General features: G+C 37.6%; 1 protein-coding gene and 2 long non-coding RNA genes across 3 annotated transcripts in view; all 3 read right to left on the reverse strand.

The window, feature by feature from the left end:
* Nucleotides 1-24,013, reverse strand: part of LOC126372600 (uncharacterized) — a 209,997-nt gene that overhangs the window by 181,634 nt on the left and 4,350 nt on the right. The window lies entirely within an intron of this gene.
* Nucleotides 799-3,084, reverse strand: LOC126372587 (protein lifeguard 1-like). Its single transcript, XM_050018416.1, has 4 exons — nt 2,982-3,084; nt 2,436-2,595; nt 1,779-1,908; nt 799-1,236 (listed from the first exon to the last, which is right to left on the reverse strand). The coding sequence occupies exons 1-4, from the start codon at nt 3,071-3,073 to the stop codon at nt 1,007-1,009; spliced, it is 612 nt and encodes a 203-aa protein (XP_049874373.1). The 5' UTR covers nt 3,074-3,084; the 3' UTR covers nt 799-1,006.
* Nucleotides 11,928-14,583, reverse strand: LOC126372597 (uncharacterized). Its single transcript, XR_007567188.1, has 2 exons — nt 13,828-14,583; nt 11,928-12,753 (listed from the first exon to the last, which is right to left on the reverse strand). It is a non-coding gene; the product is annotated as an uncharacterized LOC126372597 (long non-coding RNA).

Genomic DNA, 24,013 nt, shown 5'->3' on the forward strand with positions numbered 1-24,013 from the left:
AAACGTTGTACCGGGTGAGAGCCTTCAGCGCTCCCCATTTGTCTGACCAAGTAGTTAATGCCATCTGCGGCAAATCTACAATAAGTCACGTCAAAAAAAAAAGACAGAACCACATGACTTATTTCGGTTCACATATAAGCACCAATCGACAAAACGGCATAATTGTATCGTCAGAATCGATAAAATGACCGTGACAAAATTTTATCACGTTGCGCATGTTAGCCCTACTGGTTGGGGCATTTGAATTTCCACGTACCCCTAAAAGTAATCTCACGTACCCCTGGGGTACTTGCGACCACTGGTTAACACTGGAAATCATGAATTCACTGTGTACTGAATGTATCGTAATGTTCTATTATAATTATTCACTGGTAGTTATTATTCAGTGGTAGTACTCCTAAAGTAGAAGGCAGTTAAGTAAATTAAATGATTAGGCACAATGGTGAACTTTGTTCATACAATTTCCTCTTTTCATAACTCATTTTGCAATAGCATAGTCTGAAAAGAAAAATCATTTAGCAAGTTTATAAATAGATGTTCAAATAAATTAAATTTAATCCTATTTCATTATTTCTTACATGAAAGCGTCTTGCTACAACTTTTATTTTTAGTTTTGTTCATTCTTATAACCTTTTTATTTCCAATGCTTACTTTCAAAGGTCAATGGTTCTCAATTCGTTTTTACTGCGTACCATTCAAAGATAGTTCGAACATGCGTACTTATTTTATAAAATTAAAGAGTGCGGTTTTTCGTGCATTTGAAACGTAGGTGCGTACCCCTTCAAGCAAACTCGCGTACCACTAATTGGGAACCATTGTCATTGAAGGCTGAGGAAGCGACTTTTGTTGTGTTTACAAGTAAAATACTACTTAGAGTACTTACACTAAGAGAAACAGTCTTTATCAAACTTTTTGTCTCTTTCCTTCTACCTTAAAGTAGAAAGAGATAAAAAATCAACTGTCAAAACTGGGCAGGTTTAGTAACAAAAAATCAAGAGATGGCGCTTTATCTGCTTGCGCCGATGATAGTGAGAATGTAAAGGAAGATGTTGACTATATCGAGGTACAGGTTGAGTGCAGCGAAGATATATTCTTCAGGGGAGAGGCTGTACTTGTGTTTGCCTCCCATCATGAGCTGTGTGTCATAGACGAGGTAGAAGGAGAAGAGGAGCGCTCCTAGTGAAGCGTAGACTAGCGTCACAATGTTATTCCGCGGTATGAAGATTGTGATGAGACCTGCAATGGAAGTATTTGGGTAAGTCTACACAGTGTCTTATATAGTTTGTTGATTGGAAAATGTAAAGACCTATTTCATCTCTTGCTGATTATGCACAACAGGCCCTAAGTCTTCAAAATAGTTAAAATCTGCCTAAAATCGACGTGTGTTCCATTTTCAAGCATAACAACCCATCTCATTCAGACCTTCGTTTTGTTCAACATTTTTTTTAATCTTTATTAAAGAGCTTAGTCACAAACAGAAACTATGTCTCTCTATAAGGCAACAAAAATGAGTACTAAAAACAAATTAAGTATATTACTTATCTTAAGTTTACACCTATATTGACCAATTTATAAAGTGCTTTGGCCTTTTTCGATAATGGGTTTGCCAAAGCAATGTTAGATCCTCCAACATATTTTAAATCATCAAAAGTTATCAATATTTAAGATGAAAATGAGATTTTGTTTAATATGAGATTGGGGGTCCCAGATGCTTTTGTGGGGATTAAGATCCTAAGACGGCCCTAGCTGATAAACAACATGATTGTAGGTATACTGACCGAAGACAAGCAGCACAACAGACGCAGCTACTAATATGCCGCCCATAGTAGTAAAGTCCCATTTGGTCTGGAACGCGAACAGTGTCAGTGCAAGACACACGGCTGCTGTTATACCCACTGCCATCATCACCTGGAAATGAAATAAATTGGTATGCTCTAAGGCAGGTACAAAATGTAAACAAATTCGGCCGTAGGCTTCCAACTTATCAAGATAGTAAGCTTTTTAGTGCAGTGCAGAATCTCACTTTGGAACCACTTTAAAATTTTCACCCAAAAAATGTTGGCGTCATAAAATCAAAGAATACTTACTGATTACAAGTTTGATTCATGTAATACGCTTATTTAAAATAAACTCCATAGTCAGCAAACTTAGCCGGAATCTTTAACCACTAGAGTCTAGTATCTAGCCTGGGGGTCCGGGTTCGATTCCAGATTTAGACGCTGTCTATTTCGCTTTGTAAGATTATCCTTTGTTGAGCTATGGGCGAAAAGTAAGATGATTCCATTTGAGTGATAAATACACGCTCCTGGCTTCATGAGACTCGTAAATCCCTTGGTCTCGGATGCTACTTACGTCGTTACATGAGCCATGCCAGGGGTTTGCTGACGGTCACTGATCTTGCAAGTGACAAGTGTAGAATGTCCTTCCTCACTGACCTCATTAACATTATAGATGCTGGAGACGACGCCAAGCAGGAAGCTCTCGGCGATGGTGAAGATTGCGAGGAAGATGAAGTTCATGGGCGTGGTCCGGCGCACGTTGGGGCAGCACGCCATCGCGATCAGCAGCACAAACGTCATTGCAAACGCTACCCAGCTGAAAAATAGAATATATAAGTTGCGGTGGTTCGAACCCTGGTACCGGACTTGCACCAATGAGTTATTCATTTATCTTAACGGCCTCTGTGGTCCAATGTTAGAGCTTTGGGCTCAAGATCCGGAGGTCCCGGATTGAATTAAACAACGCGAACACGCTACCTACGTACCTACCTACGTGCAATATTGTTGTACATTGATGATTTTTAGTAATAGGTCATTTATTTAAAATTTGGGTTGTATGTAGCTTAACGTTTCCATTATTTTCCGTCAGGAAATTCCACATGATTTGAACTCAGAATAATCATTCTCAAAATTCACCTTACGGTGTCAGTAACGCCCTGTATATTGTTATTATATTATATAATATAATTAGGTAACACTTACAAAAGCCAAGGATTAGCGTGAGCCCATCGCTGTGTCGGCCCGTGGAAGATGAACAGAGAGATGAAACCCATCGTTATTAACAGCTGGCACATCAGGATACCGTACACCTGTGGAGTTTTTTGGTATAAACAGGGTAATTCAAGTTACCAACATAGCTGAGAGGATTAGCAAGCTGAAGTGGCAATGGGTTGGTCACATTTGCCGAAGAACCGACAACCTTTTGGGAAGTCGGGCTCACGAGTCAAGACCGAGTCTTGGAAAACGTAGTGAAGGGCGTCCTTAGGCTAGGTGAACTGACGAAGATCGTACGGGGGCTGGCAGCACCTGAAGGAGGAAATCCGAGGCCCTAACTCAGTGGCGTGCCACAGGAGAGGCCTATTTCCAGCAGTAAACGAGCGTAGGCTGTTGGTGATGATGATAATTCAAGTTTACGTAAGCACCAAAGATGGGTGAACTGTTAGCGTGACGCCGTAATCAGAAGACAACTTACAGCTAATTTTGAAACGAAATCCTGAGATGGATATGACGACCCGTATTCTTTTCTTTTTTATCATTCCATCATGTGTCAACGGCCTTCGTGGCCCGTTAAGCCGTTGGTCCTGGTTACTACTTACTGATGTAAGTACGTAGTCGTTAGATGAGTTATGTCAGGGGCCTATGGCGGCTCAATAATAACCCTGATACCAGGGTTAATGGGGTTGGTTATCCACCTCACAGCCCACACGATAGAAGAAGTTCTTCATTCTTCTTCATCATGGATGATAGAAATGATACAAGCCTTCTATAGTCAGTTTTTACGAAGCCAAGCTCGCGTTCTACATACCTACTGACCGTGAAAACTTAGTCGGACAAATGGGGAGTGCCGAGGGCTCTTGCCCGATACAAGTTTAATCAATAGAGCATTCATACCTTTCTGATGAAGCCCCGCCTGATGGACTGATCGTCAAAGTCGAAGGCGGTGGTGTTGCCATTTTCCGCGTCCCCGTAGTTGTTCATTTGTTCTGGTGGTGGCGCGTACGTCTGAATTACATAATAAGTAACTTAGTAAGTATTTAAGTTTTTGTCACTAACCCTATGGATCTAAAATAAAAGAACTTCTAATTAATAAATGTTACTACTAGTGAATACTTTAATGATACTGATTTGAAAAGCTTCCTTCTCTCTTTTACTTCTATTTTGTTGTGCCCCAAAGGGTCTATGATGTGAAACTCATAAGTACAAACTTGTACACCATCATAGTATGCAAATAAAGAATATTGAATATTGATATTATTTTGTCCGAGTAACCATATTTGAATTTGAATATATATTGGTGCTAGTTCCTACAGACGCCATCTAATTTTATTTTTAAGTTATAGCTGTCATTTTCTTATCAGTTGAAAAAGAAAGGGACGGGTAATCGACAGGCATAAAATTTATGGAACACACGTCAAATTTAAGCAGAAATATAAAACAGCCGTCTTAAAATTTTACATCGGCCAATAACCCGACAGAGTTAACAGACAGCACGTCAAACGGATTGTATACCAGCGAGATGCTTAGGAGGTGTCTGCAGAAATCGGGGCCATTTAATAACCATTTTTTTTGACGTGACTTATTGTACATTTGCCGCAGATGGCTTTAACTACTTGGTCGGACAAATGGGGAGCGCTGAAGGCTCTCACCCGGCACAACGTTTAAGACAACAGGCCTGAGGGTGCCCAGTTGGGCGCGAACCTCGGCTCAGGGCGTGGTCTGAGAGGAAAAATATTTGAAAGAATTAATCGACCCTAGTGGGTCAATAGCGATAAGCACTGATTGAGGGAAATCGTCGACAACGACGGCGGGGTCGGTATCGTGGTCCTGAAGTGTTTGGTGTCGCGAGCTGATTGGCTGCCTCTATGGCTAGAAATAACCATTAAAATCTGATTCTACGAGTATGTATTAGATCATTTATCAGATTAATTAAGTATCCACACCTCTGTCTGTATTGGTATCACAGGCATAATACTCACAGTGAGGTAAAGGTGCTACGTGGGTTGATGTGGGATTCCTATACGCAACAACTTTCTTAGGTATGCGTATGTTACTGAACACTGAATTGTTACTGGGGGGTTAAAATGGCCACATCGAAGCATTGCGCACTTACTTTTATATGCGCAACAAATTGTAATATTGCTTTCTTAGATGAATTGCTTCGATGTGGCCATTTTAACCCCCCTGTAACTATATGCTTGTAGATTTGGTGTTTGTATGAATCTCGACTTACATTACGTACCACTTCTTCTGCTCACTTTTCAAAAACACTTTGCTTCTATGCTGTTCTGGGAGCAAATAAAAAACATAGAAAACGTTTAGCTGCTTGTCTTCCCGGGCATGTCGTAAAAACCGACAGAGGGATTGTGTCCTCTAATATGATGGACTAATGTTATGGGCGATAGGCTGATCCCTTATCACCATAAGGTTCATCATATCCAGCTTACGACATCGTATCAACAGTGGCTACAAGTTGTCTTTGATTACTTGTGGCTCTGCCCACCCCACTAGGGATTACGGGCGTGAGTTTATATATGTATGTATGTTTAAAAAACACTCAAATTGAATAGATAGTTTCCAACTAGTCAAATCAGTTACTTTTTACTAAACGTCAAAACATGAAATGACTATGGAATTTTTATGTGTAAGTACACTGTGATGTCATAGAAATATGTGATAAAATGTCGGACGTATTGTTGCGTTTTTCTTGATTAAAATTGTACAAATACAGAACATAAAACTACACATTACACATCACATTAAATGTCTGAAACAGTTCTTTTTTTCTATCTTGTAGCTGCTGTGGTTATTACCCCTTTATTATCTAATCAAATATCTTGTAATTAATAAATACTTATTGTAATTTGAGCAGCTGTTTTATCATTAAATGTCCGAAACAGCTCTTTTTCTATCTTATAGCTGCTCAGCTGTGGTTATTACCCCTTTATTATCTAATCAAATATCTTGTAATTAATAAAATACTTATTGTAATTTGAGCAGCTGTTTTATCATTAAATGTCCGAAACAGCTCTTTTTCTATCTTATAGCTGCTCAGCTGTGGTTATTACCCCTTTATTATCTAATCAAATATCTTGTAATTAATAAAATACTTATTGTAATTTGAGCAGCTGTTTTATCATTAAATGTCCGAAACAGCTCTTTTTCTATCTTATAGCTGCTCAGCTGTGGTTATTACCCCTTTATTATCTAATCAAATATCTTACAATTAATAAAATACTTATTGTAATTTGAGCAGCTGTTTTATCATTAAATGTCCGAAACAGCTCTTTTTCTATCTTATAGCTGCTCAGCTGTGGTTATTACCCCTTTATTATCTAATCAAATATCTTGTAATTAATAAAATACTTATTGTAATTTGAGCAGCTGTTTTATCATTAAATGTCCGAAACAGCTCTTTTTCTATCTTATAGCTGCTCAGCTGTGGTTATTACCCCTTTATTATCTAATCAAATATCTTGTAATTAATAAAATACTTATTGTAATTTGAGCAGCTGTTTTATCATTAAATGTCCGAAACAGCTCTTTTTCTATCTTATAGCTGCTTAGCTGTGGTTATTACCCCTTTATTATCTAATCAAATATCTTGTAATTAATAAAATACTTATTGTAATTTGAGCAGCTGTTTTATCATTAAATGTCCGAAACAGCTCTTTTTCTATCTTATAGCTGCTCAGCTGTGGTTATTACCCCTTTATTATCTAATCAAATATCTTGTAATTAATAAAATACTTATTGTAATTTGAGCAGCTGTTTTATCATTAAATGTCCGAAACAGCTCTTTTTCTATCTTATAGCTGCTCAGCTGTGCTTATTACCCCTTTATTATCTAATCAAATATCTTACAATTAATAAAATACTTATTGTAATTTGAGCAGCTGTTTTATCGGAATGGATACGTCATATATGATTCATAGCACTCTCAGAATAATAAATATATTGAGAAAAGTAATACTATATAATGACAGTGTCGTGTAAAACTAGGCTGGGGAATCACATAATTATAAATCAAACATGAAAAACGACGTAAGTAACCTTTTTCGTTACTTTTTTATGGCATTAACTACTTGGCCGGACAAATGGGAAGCGCTAAGGTCTCTCACCCGGTTCGTTACTTTCATTAAACACAGTTTGTATTTGATATTATAAAGTTGTTTTATTTAAGTATTTTAATATTTGGTCCTTATGAAAAATTTTTTTCAAATTTTCTCTTTATGAACATACATACATACATAAACACTAACATATATATACACAATCACGCCCGTATTCCCCGAAGGGGTGGGCAGAACTATAAATAATTAAGAAACTATTTGCAGCCACTTTTGATACATAGTCCTAAGGTGGATAATGATAAACCGTATGATGATAGGGGATCAGCCTATCGGTCTTACAGATCATCCATCATGTTCGACAGGACGCTGTCCCTTTGTTGCCTTTTACGACATGCACAGGAAGATAGGCAGTCTTTGTGAACTTAAAGAAAAGAGATAAGTGTGTAATTTTCAAAAAAATAAACAATCTATTCAATTCTGTGGTACCAAACTCACTCATAATATTAAGTATATAGTTTAACTAATAATGCACTACAGTATTTTATTGCGCTGTTTTTGTTAATTCTGAGTTTTAATTTCTGTTTACTTTTTATTACATTTAAAACTAGTCTTCAAGGAAGAGCGGTTCCTCCCAACACAAGCTATTATATGTTTAATGGGAGACATCGGTGTCCTGTCAAATATTATGAAACCTTTTAAAGAAAATAAACATATTTTATTTATATTTATTTATTTTTTAACTACGAAGTTAAGTCGATCACTTCTCGTACAAAATGTTATCATTGTATCAGCATACAATCAAGATTTATTATCAAATTTATCATGTTTATTTTAGACGTGGGTACAGTCGCCTGTCACGATACGGCTCACGCTCGAAAAACTTATCGGGCTAGGCAGAACCGTAAAGAAACAAACGCATTCTATATTTTTTATATCATTCTATCCGGTCAATTATTGGCTTGCATAGCTATGAAATAAAGTTCATTTCGTCGAGGCAATGACGTATTCAGGACCCCGATACCGACCCCGCCGGCGTTGTCGACGATTTCCCTCAATCAGCGTTTATCGCTATTGACCCCCTAGGGTCGATTAATATTTTCAAATATTTTTCCTCTTAGACGACGCTCTGAGCAGAGGTTCGCGCCCAACTGGGCACCCCCAGGCCTGTTGACTTAAACGTTGTACCGGGTGAGAGCCTTCAGTGCTCCCCATTTGTCCGGCCAAATAGATAATGCCATCTGCGGCAAATCTATAATAAGTCACGTCAAAAAAAGAGGCAAAGACGTCATAAAATCGTTTGAAACGGACGTATAAGGCCAATGATGATGATAATGATCCGGTCAAGTGGTTAATACGGTAAATCTGACGATGAGTGTCCAAACAAGCAATCTGTTTCTGTTTGTTTATTTACTCACAAAATAAAGTTTCAGTTTAGCAAATAAAACACTTTACTATTTAACTCTTTCTAAATCCCTATCCCTAGGTATTTAACCAATGTGTGCTGCCCATACTCACTTATAAGTAGCGCCGAAACATGGCCACTCACGAAAGAACACACTGATAAAATTAGAGTGGCACAACACAACGGGCTATGGAGCGCGCCATGTTAGGCATCCACCTGGTTTATCGTATACCAAACGTCGAAATTCGGCAACGCACTAAAGTCGAAGATGTAGGTATACGAATCGCTAGGCTTAAGTTTAGATGGGCAGGATATTTGGAAAGACGGAAACAACAGATGGACTAAGGCAACAGCCTTAGTCCATCGCATATGGATATCGCATACAATCCCTTCGATTCGATTCAGTAACAACTGAATCGTGACCAAGGGATTGTATGCGATATCGAGGCAGACCACTATCCCGGTGGTCTGATGACATTGTCAGGTACGCCGGAAAACAGTGTATGAGACTTGCACAGGACCGGGAAGGATGGCGTGAAAGAGAGGAGGCCTATACCCAGCAGTGGGTGGACACAGACTGAGTAGATAGATAGATCATCACCAGCCCATTAACGTCCCCACTACTGGGGCACGGGCCTTCCCTATGGATGGATAGGGAGATCGGGCTTTAAACCACCACGCGGGCCCAGTGCGCATTGGTGGTTATTAACGACTGCTAATGCAGCCGGGACCAACGGCTTAACGTGCCTTCCGAAGCACGGAGGAGTTCGAGATGAAAACTTTTCTTTTTGTGGTCACCCATCCTATGACCGGCCTTTGCGAAAGTTGCTTAACTTCAACAATCGCAGACCGAGCGTGTTTACCGCTGCGCCACCGAGCTCCTCAGAGATAGATAGACAGATATTTAATACGGTAAATGTCACGATGAGACGTCGAATCACGAGTCAAAAAATGCATTCTGTATTATTTACTCACAAAAATCAAGTACACTTCAACAAACAAGTAAAAACACTTTATTATTTCACTCTCTCTAAATCAGTATCACTTGAAACAGTTCCAATAAAATACAGCACTACACTTCCATTCAGAGGCAACGCAAAACACATACTGCACAAATTCAAAGCAATGAAAATCGAGAGTTTCCCTATCTACGTAATTATGACCCGCCACTTACAGTCTTACCTACCTAATGCTTGCTGCACACAGAGCGTGGAAAGCGGGACTGCGTATGAGAATTCAATGTAACAATACACTTGGGTAATTGTACTGTATTCATGTGATTTGTTTGATTGTTGAAATTTAGTTCTATGCAATATAGTAAATATATTTGATTTGATTTGGTATCTCATCGCCACCTTAGCATTATTCCGTTTTTCACAGGGTTCGTTTACTTATGAAATGAAATGAAAGAGTTTGAAATGAAATATTTTATTTCGGATATTTATCCATGCTTAACCTGACGATTTGATAGGTCCGATTTTTTACAAATGCGACTGCCTGACTGACCTTCCAACCAACCCGCGAAGGGAAAACCAGCCCAATACAGGTATATTGATATACATGATTGTGGGGAGGCCTGTGCCCAGCAGTGGGACGTAGGGCAGTTAATGTCTTTACTAATTGTCAAATACTTATGTAAATGCGACAGGGTTCTAAAGTGAGTATGTAAGTACATATTAGTGTTCATGACAGTACCTATGCAACCACATTATAAAACGCTTTCCCGGCTCTTTGTACATCTAGCTTAAAGGTAACTCTGTTGATACAACACACACCCACACACACGCAAGAGAAATTATTATTTGTGTGTGTTATATGTGCACACACGTACATACACACACATAATCATTTCTTCAGCGTTATCCGGTTTTACACAGGGTCATAGAATAAGGAATAATAGTCAGTATAAAACGGCAACTCTCCGCTCCGCACCAGCGGCTGAGCTAGGTTTGCCTCACCCCCCCTCGGACATAGTTTAGACTTCTTCGTATGGTGTCAGACGTCACACACACAGATGCGCGTGTACGATAATGTCAATGTGTGGTGTCTGTGTAAAACGAGGTTGTTTGTATGATTTTTTTTTGACGTGACTTATTGTAGATTTGCCGCAGATAGCATTAACTACTTGGCCGGACAAATGGGGAGCGCTGAAGGCTCTCACCCGGTACAACGTTAATAAAATATCAAGCTACAATATATTTTTTAAGATGTTCCTGCTTCGGATAGCACGTTATGCCGTTGGTCTCGGTTACTACTTACTGATGACAAGTATGTAGTCGTTACATGAGCCATGTCAGGGGCCTTTGCTGGCTCAGTAATAACCCTGACACTAGGGTTGATGAGGTTGGTATTCCATCTCACAACCCACATGATAAGAAAATTATTTTTGGGGAAATTAGCCTGGAAAGTTCTTCGTTAAAGGTATGGTAACATACCTCCGGAAACCGAAAACACGAAATAATCGTACACTGACACTGAACGGCAAAAAAGCAACTTATTATTTAAAAAAATCGCAGGTAAATACTTACAGCTGGAGCGGCCATAATACACCGAATGACTGTTCACTATTGTAATCAGTGAAAACGGACTTTATCGCTATTTGCACTGATACCAACGAATTTGGATGGAATCGATAATTTTTATGTACGAACACTGAATCACCTTCGAGAAGTGTCGGTGATGCTGAAAAATAAAGAAACGAATCTATAAGAAAAGGGCATTGAACATTTCACTATGGAGGCTGGCATAGCCTGGTGGCGCCACCTAGCGGATTTTTTAAAACTGCGGCGCACGATGAAACCTGTGCATATCGATAGGGGGCACTTTTTTGAACAAAAAAGCTTTAATGAACCTATGCTCTAAAGCGTCACGTTTTCAAGATATTTAGCTTGAAAGTTCCGAAAAGTGTTGTATGAACAAATCGATTTTACTTTTATATGCAATTGGAATATAGTGACTAAGTGATTATGCATGGAATATTAGTGTTTAATATACCACATATTTACTTTATTGAAAAATAAATAAATAGAAAATAGGTAAAATAAATATCTATAACTTACTTTTATGTGTAACATAAAAGAAATCCAGAAACACGTCGTGAGATGTACAGCTCATGACTTATTCTCGTGGTAATCACGCTCAAAGTTATTTGCTATGATTGTCTAACAATTTCACACTTTTTGAGTTTTTATGTTTATTCAATGAAAGGCAGCTTAAATGTCTAATCACAGTGAAAGCAGGTGGGGTGTGAAAATTCGCTTTTAGGACTACTTTACTTTACAGCAGTGTATGGAACATACCTAGTTCGTATAGACACACCAACGGGGTGTGTGCCTTCAATGCAACGGGACCTTAAGCTGTTTAGTTCATAACAATCATATTACATGAACACATTGTTCAATTATTCATCGATTTTCTTAGTTGTGTTTTTATAAGTATGAAATAAAACATCGTAAAAGTAGTCATATAGTTATTTATATTTTGCTTAAAATGAAATCAATACTAATTGTTATTGAATACATACAGTGTATATACTTATAACAAATAGGCTTTTTTTATACAAATTCGTACCTATTAGGATAATGAATATCAGTCTTCTTGAATAATCAATCTTCTTCTTCATCAGAAATAATAACTTGATCTAAAAAGGCAGCAGGGGGTTGAATTTCTTGGTGCCGAGCCCATCCCATATACCAAACTATGCACATGACATGAGCATAGCACCCGAGTGTCCGTTTTCCAACTATACAGCTGCAATAGTGACCGACAAGTTTATTTCTGTTTTTCAAACTATTATTTAGCAAGATATATACAAAATAAATTCTGTTGCTCTGGTGCCTCGAGAGTATTTTAGCTCTTGTCAGCCAAGGATCACAAACTACTAAGTTGTATTGATTTAAATTATAGTCAACTTCAAAATCTTCATACACTTCAATGAAAAACGTTCCGTTTTCTTTTAGGTGTTCGCCATAGTAGCTTCTTGCCTGCGTCACTTGATACGGCCCCAGAGACATTATCAACAGATCCTCATATGATAAGATGGGAAACTGTTGAAAGCCTTCACTTGAGTTCATAGCTTGTAAAGCGGCTCTGCGTTGATTTAAATTGTTTTGTATTACAAACTCGCACAGATAGTTTGGGGCGTCGTGCTTAAGGTATATATCGTTGCTTATTTCATTTACGAGTGGGTGATCTGTCACCCGTTTTCCGAAGGCATTTATTAGGGCGCAAGCAATCCTCACTTCCTCTTTTAAATGTGGCATATTCGGTATTGCGTAGTTAGCTGGAAACGATAAGAATACTGTTCCATCAATAATGAAGTAAGTACGTCACATTTAGACTGCGTTTCCACCAGTAACATGCTAGATGCTACGTTGCATACCCTACAATCGGGTTCATTGTGCCGATCAGAATCAGACCCAATTATCTGATTGGTGGATATTAAACCTAGCAACGTAGCACATGTCAGATGAAAAAACAACCTTACCGTTGTGCTTGCATTAATATGAACTGATTACTCTCTACTGTTACAAAAAATGCAAATATCATTTATTATACATAATTAAGTGGTAATAGTTGGCTATAAAATCTATTGAAAGCGTAAGTCTGGTACACAAGTGATACGCTTGGCGTAAGAGCTATCTCTGGCTAATTATAATAGAGATAAGTTGACGACTTTCTGTTAAAAATGTTTTGCGTTGATTACACTCCGTCTAAGACGCTACATAATGAGAGCTTCGATAAAGTAGGATATATATTATTTTCATACACGAATTTTTTTTCATATGACATTTCGATTATGAAAAGCACGATTGAGAAACGAGCCGAATTATACATTGTCATTTTATGTATTATACTGACCAGGGACTATAATATAGATACCAGATACACTGCATACTGAGATTTTTAATTTTTGCAATGTTCAAATAAGATTACTTAGCTCTCGATCGTCAAATAAGTGGCGAGCATAATTCAGGATGTTGGGGTGCCTAGCAATATAATCTTCAGTTGTCAAGTAAGACTATATAGGACGCCAAGATCTTCGGCGCGGGCCACGAACAGTGCTTACACCACAACAAAAAACATTGCTTGGCACCAACATGACTGGACATCTTGCCAAGACAACAACAACAAATTCAACAATAACACTAACAAAGTCAACAAAAATACTAACAAACTCAAGAGCAATATTAACAAACTCAACAGTGGTAACAAATACAACAGAATGAACAGGATAGAGTCTCAGAACAGAGAAAAGCGCGTGCGCACGTTGAAGATGAAAGTGGCAAACTGACTGAAAGTTCACCCGGCTGCCAATCGTCCTATTGTATTTATTGTATGATGTTGTCTCACTCACACTTATTGTATGGCTATTCGCTATCCTTGTTGATTCCGCCGAAATAATAGAAATTCGTGCAACTTTAAACAAAGGACCTCCATTTTCGTAGTTCCTGGAATTAAACGAGAAAGCAAAATGGCAGTTAATAAGTACACCATTTTGTTTCTCTTACACAGATTTCTTAAACTTCGAGAATTCTGCTTTTTAACGAGTACTAATGATGCCGCACTAAACGCATTGCGTTTATAAAAATGTAAACTTTATTTTATATTTCATTAGATCCTATCGTTGTGTCAAGTAAAATCAAGTTAAGGAGTAAATGACGCCTATATCATACATAACACAAACTGATAAACTCAGTTTGCAATTAGTAACCTTAGATAAGGTGTGCACAGTTAAGTACCTATGTACTTCCTATATAATGTAGCAAAGACAAAAACCATTAATGTTGTTGCAAGTATTTATTAATTTCATTTTTTCAATAAGATAAATATGTTGTATATTAAATAATGTTTCATGTATAATCAATCACTTTGTCACTATATTACGATTGTATATAGATAAATAGTAAAATCGATTTATCCATACGACACTTTTCGTAACTTTCAAGCTAGATATCTTGAAAACGTGACACTTTAGAGCATAGGTCCATTAAAGCTTTTTTGTTCAGACAAGTGTCCCCTATCGATTTGCACAGGTTTCATCGTGCGCCGCAGTTTTAAAAAATCCGCTAGGTGGCGCCACTGAGATATGCCAGAAAGGTTCATAGCCCTTTATATTTTGTGCAATATTCATATAGGTAATAGTGCTGATACCAGCACACTCCATCTAATTTTAAGTTATAAGTACCTATCATTTTCTTATCCGCCGAAAAGGAATGGGACGGATGATTGACAGCTGTTAGGTTAGGTTTTACAGAAGCGACTGCTTTCCAACTCAAAGGGAGCGAACCAGGCCAATTACAGGTTAGGATAGGTTACATACTTCCGAAAACACGTAGGTATTGTCAGGTCGGTATGTTGGTCTCCTCACGATGTTTTTCTTCACCGCTGAACACACGTGATAAACATGTGATTTGTTTTCGAATTCATGTTTATATCTAAACATGAATTCGAAAACAAATTCGAAAATAATTTGTTTAGGATTCTAACCTGCGACCCCACAGTGAGAGTGAAGCGATTTTCCAACTGGGCTAAAGTTACAGTCATGAGCAATATCATGTACCCACTTTAGAACCCTGTCGCACTATCATATTTGACACTTAATGAGACTTGCGGTTTAATTTGTCAAAAAAGTTAATGTGACATGGTTGCAAAGTGTTGCAAAGTGTACATATTAGTACTCATGACATGACCGTACCTAGTACTTAGGTATTTATATAAAAATCGAGTGGAATAAGGTTTGTAACAGATGCTTGATAACGGTCTACAAATAAGTAGGTGAAACAGCGCGGTGAAAAAAAAACAAATCAAATCATTTCTATTTTTTTTTTGAGTATGATCCGTCTATATCCAAACCCTCTCCAGTGGATTGCGGGGAGGCCTGTGCCCAGCAGTGGGACATGGGTACTTAAATAGGATGTTTATGGTATGTTACTTAATTGGATTTTGATTGATATGTGGTAATTCCTGTACACACCATCTAAATTTATTCTAAGTTAAGTATATCCGTCATTTTCTTATCGAACAAAAAGGAAAGGGACAGATGATGATAATGATCCGATGTTGAGGGGATGCCTGTGCCCAGTAGTGGGACAAAATAACCAGTAATCAATCCAGAATAAACAAAATTCAAAAATTGGCTTACGTACATAGGTAGCGCTTTTAGAACGTCAAAAATTAAATTACATAATGGCCCCGATTCCTGCAGACACCGCCTAATTTTATTTTAAGTTATATCCGTCATTTTCATATCCGTCGAAAAGGAAAGGGACGGATGATTCACAGCTCTTAATTTTAGGAAGAATGAGTAAATTAATGAATAACCCGGGCGAATCAAAAGGTACGTCCCTGGTATGCAATCCGTTTGACGTGCTGTCTACTTAACTGTGTCGGGTTATTGACTGATGTAAAATTTTTAGACGGTTGGTTTAGATTTGTGCTTAAAATTGACGTGTGTTCCATAAATTTTATGCTTGTCGATTACCCGTCCCTTTCCTTTTCGGCGGATAAGAAAGTGACAGATATAACTTAAAATAAAATTAGATGGTATTTACAGGAATTAGCACCATTATGTAACTAGCTGTAAAACTACTACCACATCGGAAGCTGTATCGCTGAAAACATCCCATCACAGGGCCCTACGCCTACTGTTTCATGTTTTCCTTTCTTCAACAATAATCAGGTCGATTACTCTCTAAAGAGTGAATGAAGTTATCTATCATACATACCTTCATAGTAGGCAGACATGTACTCAAACCAGGTAAAATAATGCAGTAACTCTATTTTCCTTACTAAACAAGCCCCGCACTACGTAGGTGTAGTTACGTCTAAATGAGTCTGGTTGTTCAAGGAAATTTACGTGTGAATCACAAAACAAATCATATATCTACGATTTCTATATACAAGTTGACCTAGGCGTTACAAGTTATTCATTAAAATATTTTGGTGACTTAGTGTAGAGCTTGTAAAAAGGTTCTTCAAAAGTTATAATCTTGACTACTGTAACTATAGCCTTTATGATAGATAGGTAATTACCTAAAATATTGAACCTTAATTAACTGCAAGAACAATTAACCCACCCACCTTCTTACGAAACTTACTGAAATTAAATCAAACATTATAGGCCATATATAAGGGCCTCTGTCCAGTGGTTGAGCGTGGGGCTCACGATCCGGAGGCTCCAGGTTCGAATCCCGGTGGGGACATATCACAAAAATCACTTTGTGATCCCTAGTTTGGGTAGGACATTACAGGCTGATCACATGATTGTCCGAAAGTAAGATGATCCGTGCTTCGGAAGGCACGTCAAGCCGTTGGCCCCGGTTACTACTACTGATGTAAGTATATAGTCATTACATGAGCCATGACGGGGGCCTTTAGCGGCTCAGTAAAAATGCGGATTGCGGCGAAAACTTAGCGCTTGTTTAGCTATACATTCGTACACAACGGTATATACATTCAATAAAATCGTGTCAAATTAAGAAAGTACGCATCGTCTTATTACATATGTTAGCGCGTGGTACTTCATAACGCAGTCGGGTTATACTGCGACTAGGATTGACCGGGAGTATTTGTTTTAGTGTATTTTAAACTAAAATAATAATTTTGGTAGGTTTTACTGCGAAAATCAAAATGTTTATACTATGATAACATGCACAATGTCTTTACTTATTAGAAATATGATGTTCCATCCTTCGGTTTTCGCTTTGAGCTTCTGTTTTGGCAAGTTTTTACCACGCACTTCCCCGTGTTGCCAGTTCGGCGCCTAATCGCGTACTGAGGTAAAGTACTGTCCATCAATGTCGCTATATTAACAGGAACTTTGGGTCCCAAATCTACGGTACTTACTAGTAAATCTGTGGTCCACATTCATTACTCACAACTTTCCTCTCAGTCACATCAAAATGTAAATTTACAAAATGGCGCTTACCGTTTTCCCTGCAAGACGACGCGATGTTTCCTTTGCGGTAGAGTTGCACTACGTACGACCACGACCTCAGTCGACTAATAAGCGAGCGACTAGTCTACCAAACCTACAATTTTTTGCCATTAACGCTGGAAAATGGTGTAGCTAATCAGTCGTAAATTGATGGTTAATCACGTCGAATGTTTAATGTTTACTGCAACTTGAATATAAAAAATATTCTAAGCTGAGCGGAACTGAAAATAATTCAGAAAAACACAAAAAGTTACGTGAATTTTTCGTCAGGAAATTCCACTTGATATCGACTCAGAATCATGGTCTGAATCATCCCCCTCAGTATTCGTTACGATATCATTTACACGCCTGTATACACAGAAGCCCATTTGGAAGAATGCTCGACTCGCACTGTTAGGTCGCTGGTTCGATTGCAATCCTAGGCCGTGCTAGGTTTAAAGACCTTGCCTAGACCTGAGAGCTCATGCCGTCATGTGAGATTGTGGTCAAACGCGAGCCTAAATATAATAATATTAAAAAAAAAGATTTTTGAATTCATGTTTGGATCTTATATAATTATCACGTGCGGTGATCAGGTGACCGAAAACATCGTGAGGAGACCCACATTCCCGAGAAATTAGTTTCGGAGGTATTATTGGGCTGGTTACTCCATCCTGGCTACATAAAACCGCATCCAATGGAAGCAATTAGAAGAAGCAAACATCCTTAAAATATTTGTGACTAAACAGAACCTATGAGAATTACGGGTCTGGATTGATCATTGGGTGCCTCATGACGGGTACAGGCGTCGTGGTAGACCTCGAAAGAGATGGCGTGACGATTTGCGACGCTTGCCGAAGAGACTGGCCAGGGTACGCACAGGACCACAAAAAATGGGAAGAGAAAAGGGGAGGCCTTTGCCCAGCAGTGGGATCTTGTAGACTAGCTTACATGATTTTGGTTTGTTTTCTTTTTCTTCTATAAAATAGTATTAATTTTTTATTTTAAGGTTTTTGTCTCCGTGTAATTTCTGTCCTGTGTTAAATGTAATGTCTACCTGTTTGTGTACGTGGTGTCCGAAAATAATAATTTTGTTTCTTTCTTTAAAGATAAAAAATAACGACTAAAAGTGGGTACATCTCTATAAATAGGAAGATAAGTCCGATGGGTTCCATGAACCGTACGATAACAAGATTAGATAGTTCATAAGTATACTTAGATAATAGATATCTAGTAACGTGTAACACACTGGCCCCGATTAGTGGAGACACCTTATTTTATTTTAAGATATAGCCGTCATTTTCTTATCCGCCGAAAAGGAAAGGGACGGATCATCATCACCAGCCCATTAACGTCCCCACTGCTGGGGCACGGGCCTTCCCTGATTGGATAGGGAGATCGGGCCTTAAACCACCACGCGGGCCCAGTGCGGATTGGTGGTTATTAACGACTGCTAATGCAGCCGGGACCAACGGCTTAATGTGGCTTCTGAAGCACGGAGGAGCTCGAGATGAAAACTTTTTTTTACTTTTTAACTTTTTTTTTCGGAAAGGGACGGATGATTGAGATTAATTTTAAAATGAATAACCCGGGCGAATAAAATAGACATCTCGCTCGCTTAATTCTGTCAGGTTATTGACTAATTAATATAAAATTCCTACAGCACATCCTAATTTTATTTTAAGTTATATCTGTCATTTTCATATCCGGCGAAAAGGAAAGGGACGGGTCATTGACAACTGTTGATTTTAAAATGAATGAATAACCCGTGCGAATAAAATAGGCATCTCGATCGTATGCGACCCGTCTCATTCTTACCGTTTGTGCCGCCTAGTGTGAGCGAGATCGACAGGCCGAGTGTTCCCACTTACTCTTTAGATCCTCCGGCCATTCTTCTTCTTCTTCCTCCGGCCATTTAAGACTAAAATAAAACTCAGAGGGCATATTTTTTTTTAGTCTTTTGGCATAATGGTTACCTGTCATACTGTTTTACTTTGCATAATGCTAAGCCTAATGATGTTTGCCCTATTCTTGTAGGTTTATTACATTTAACTTGGATACTATAGTGTAATAGTAGGTTAGGGTGCGGCGGCCCAAGGGCCACCCCTAGGCCGCCAACATGTTTATTTAAATAGGTATGAATTTATGTTTTAAGTGTTTATGCTTTATTATATTATGTGTAAATAGTTATGCCTAATGCCTTTTATGCGTAACTATTATTAGGTATAGTAAATATAATTATGCCATGCAAATTTATGACATAAAATTTTTTGCAATAAAATAGGGAGCCGAGAGGTCGGCATCCGACACGAGTTGGTGCGGAGCGGGATGTTACCGTTCTATAATTACGTAGAATTCCTTATTCTGTGGCGTAGGGCACAACAAGAAATGAGGAATACTTATTTAGTAAACGCGACATCAGTAAAGGGTATTCGACGAGAAAAAACGGATATTTCTGTGAGAATTTTATTTTCAGTTAACTTCACACAATAAGCTTGTTACAATGTTTTTTTTTCTGAAATTATTTCCGGTTGTTGTTGTTGCGTATGGCAGACAAATATCCTGCTTGGATCAAATATCCAGCTTAAGCTCCCTTAACCAAGTCTATGCTGCATCCGTCACACAATGCAGCTCGGCTATACCACCTGGGAACCGGTGCAGAGGGCACTCGTTCACTATGTGAGATATGGTTTGGTCCGGGTGACCACATTCATTCATTCATTTATTTCCGGTAAACTTTTATCGTGCTTCGGAGGGGACGTAAATTCGTCGGTCCTGGATCTTGACACGTGAAAATAAGTCGTTAAGCCTTCGGGTGGCAATGGAATATATACGCTTCATATTTCATACGGTTTATTGGGGAGGGATGAGGGGCATCTGTTTTATAAATACTTATTTATGTTATGCTGTTTATGTTATGTTAAATTATACATCATCATCATCAGCCCATTACCGTCCCCACTGCTGGAGCACGGGCCTTCCTTATGGATGGATAGGGAGATCGAGCCTTAAACCATCACGCGGGCCCAGTGCGGATTGATGGTTATTAACGACTGCTAATGCAGCCGGGACCAACGGCTTAACGTGCCTTCCGAAGCACGGAGGAGCTCAAGATGAAAACTTTTTTTTGTGGTCACCCATCCTATGACCGGCCTTTGCGAAAGTTGCTTAACTTCAACAATCGCAGACCGAGCGCGTTTACCGCTGCGCCACCGAGCTCCTCAATTATACATATAGTCAGCTTATAGACAATGGAAAGTTATGATCGGAGAGCAAGCATTTTATTGTTATTTAATGAGGGAATTTCCAATTGGCGTTCCCTAAAAACACGATAGATGGCGTTGTTAAATTTTTTCCTCGTTTGAACTTCTAATTTCATGGATTACAGTTTTTGGGTAAGTATAAATGATGACCCTTTTTATTACACCAAAGTGCAATTACAACTTCCACCCATTATTATTCTGATCAAAATAAAGAGAAGCAATATAGGTAGCCACATCATTCTATACACAATGTGATCCAAATATCAAGCAACAATTACTTTTATATTTTATGCTTCTGCCATTACATTTCATTTTTGAATAATTATGTACCCCAGGGACGAGAAAATAGGTAATTATCACATTAAAAGTGAACACCGCCATCTATCGTGTGTTTGGGGAACGTCGATTGGAAAGTCCCTTATTGCATCAAGTCCAATTATATCGTAAACAGTTTCCAATCAAGCATTTCTGATCAGAAGTATGCAAATATTACGGGACAAATGCATTAAATGGGCTCAAAATAACATCGGAAATAATTTCAAAAAATATTTCCAATTCTAATCTATATTAAAGTATAATAAATCTACATAATAAATGTCAATAAATACAAATAGATAATACTCCATACTCTGTTATTCAGTCCTATCGAGTCAAATCATCACAACTTCCATTCAAAGCTGACAAGTTAAGAGCGAATGTTCATACAGAGGTCCTTCTTCTTCTATCGTGTGGGTTGTCAGTTGGATTACCAACCCCATCAACCCTAGTGTTAGGGTTACTATTGAGCCGCCAAAGGCCCATGACATGGCTCATGTAACGACTACTTACTTACATCAGTAAGAAGTAACCGGTACCGACAGCTTAACGTGCTTTAAGAAGCACGGATCATCTTACTTTCCGGACAATCAGGCGATCAGCCTGTAAAGTCCTAAACAAACTAGGAATTGTAGGGATCACAAAGTGATTTTTGTGATATGTCCTCACCGGGATTTGAACCCGGGACCTCCGGCTCGTGAGCCCAACGCTCAAACCACTGGTCAACGGAGGCCGTTATCTAGTTGTCCTAATCCTTTATTACAGGACGCGTCCTATTATATGTGATTAGGACGAAACTAGATCGTAAATGTTGTAAAAGTAACTTAGACCATTCTCTTCCACGCTCTTATAAACAGGGTGTTAGTGACATATCGTAACGAATACTGAGGGGGATGATTCAGACCATGGTTCTAAGTTAATATCAAGTGGAATTTTCCGTCGAAAGTAATTGTCTATTCATTGATCGTCTTTATAGAAAAGCAAAGTAGTTTTTCTTCAATTTCAGGGTTAAATCGTGTCATTTAGTAGATGTTTATTAAAATGGTGAAAGAAAAATACCTTGTCTATTGATTAGTTTCGTTATGCACTATAAATCAAAATCATAATATTTTATTGTTACATAACATGCTACGAAATCCTTTTATTTTTTTTAATTAAAAGAATGTGATTAGTTTATTTTTAGAACATTCGCCATAAACATGCCAGCCAGCTTTTTACAATCATCTTTCCAATCCACCTTTCCTCACAAGTAAGATATTAATAGCTCCCTTCCTGCCATATTTTTATAATCTACACACGTGACTATACTTATACATGAACCTAATAAGATTACAAATAGTATTATAGGGTTTTTATAAATTTTTCCACGGGTAGGATGGATGAGACTTCAGCAGACAAAAAATAATTTTATTTTACTTTGTTTTAAAACTAGCTTTATCTCTTTCTTGTACTTATAGTGAGTAAGGGATGGCACTAATTGAATTTTAAAATAAAATTAAGTTTGTGTCTGCCGAAATCGGTACATTTCGGCTATGCATTTACATCAAAGTTACATGGAATTTGTTTTTCATTTATGAAATATCCGATTTTTTATATTTTCTCTAAGCATTTTTAGTTATTTATTACAGACTATTTGAAATAACGTTAGTACATATAAATAGTTATTGTATCAAAGCCTTAATCTGAACAATACATTAGTAATTATATCGTTAATTTTTATTAATGTTACTTTATCGATAATGAGGAAAAATACATGGTGTTAGTGACATCGTAACGAAAATTTTTAAGGATGATACAGGCCATGATTCTGAGTTGATATCAAGTGGAATTTTCCGTCATAAAAGTATAGAATTGAAAATAATTTAAAAAATCTAAAAAAAAACATGAATTTTGCGACGGACAATTGCACTTGATATCAACTCGGAATCATGGTCCGACTCATCCCCCTCAGTATTCGTTACGGTGTCACTAGCACTCATATGTAGTTGTATGGGGTGTAAGTGACATCGTAACGAATACTGAGAAGGATGATTCATCTCATTATTCTGAGTTAATATCAAGTGGAATTTTCCATAGCAAAAGTATAGAATTAAAAATAATTAAAAAAAAACTAAACAAAATCATTTGATATTAACTCATAATCATGGTCTGAATCATCCTTCTCAATATTCGTTACGATGTCACTAACATATACAGGATATTATCAAGAGAGATGATGAATGGGGAAGGCGTATGCAGTTCAAATGGCATTAGCAGTGAACAAATGTTGATAAATAATGCATGACATATTTATTACTAGACTAGTCGGTAACACTGTCTCGTTGCGACCATAGAATAATGAATGATGACGATACAAGCTGCTTTTTTCTCCCACCAGGTGTCGCTACTGTTGAGTGTTCTTAAATTTTGACAGTTCCCCATACTATTTTAGTAAACAAACATAATTGTTTGCTTATATTTTTATACTATAACCCTTTGCACAGCGTTTAACTGCAAAATCATAGTGTTATATTTATTTCCTAAAGATCGGAAAGAAGAAAACTTATTTTCAATCAAAACAGCCTTTGTCCAAACTCCAACTGGCAACTTTTCTTTTTTGAAATTCATCCTTCAGACGGGATACAATCTACGTTGGTCCACATTTTATGGCAATATCAAGAATTTTAACTGGACAGTATGAAGAACTGTCAAAATTTAGGAACACTCAACAGTGCTGCCACCTACATTTGAACTTCTAGTTTTTATCCTCCTTATTGTATTCATACAATACTGGTTCTATACTGCTAATCTATTAAATATTTCTAAATAGGTACTTAAATTATGTAAATATATTGTAATGTAAGGCAATTTGTGTTTTTAACTATTTTTTGATTATTCGATTTAACTTGTATAGCTTAACTTTATTTGTGGAGGTACAAGTTCGGTCAAAATAGCCGAATTCGAATTATTATATTCTTTAAATAAATTAGCAGAAAGATTTATTTGCATTCTAATTTATAACTAAATATGAAAAAGTTCTTGTAATTTTTTTTTTGCCTTAAATAATT

This window comes from Pectinophora gossypiella, chromosome 14 (assembly GCF_024362695.1).
Source record: "Pectinophora gossypiella chromosome 14, ilPecGoss1.1, whole genome shotgun sequence".
Lineage (NCBI taxonomy): Eukaryota > Metazoa > Arthropoda > Insecta > Lepidoptera > Gelechiidae > Pectinophora > Pectinophora gossypiella.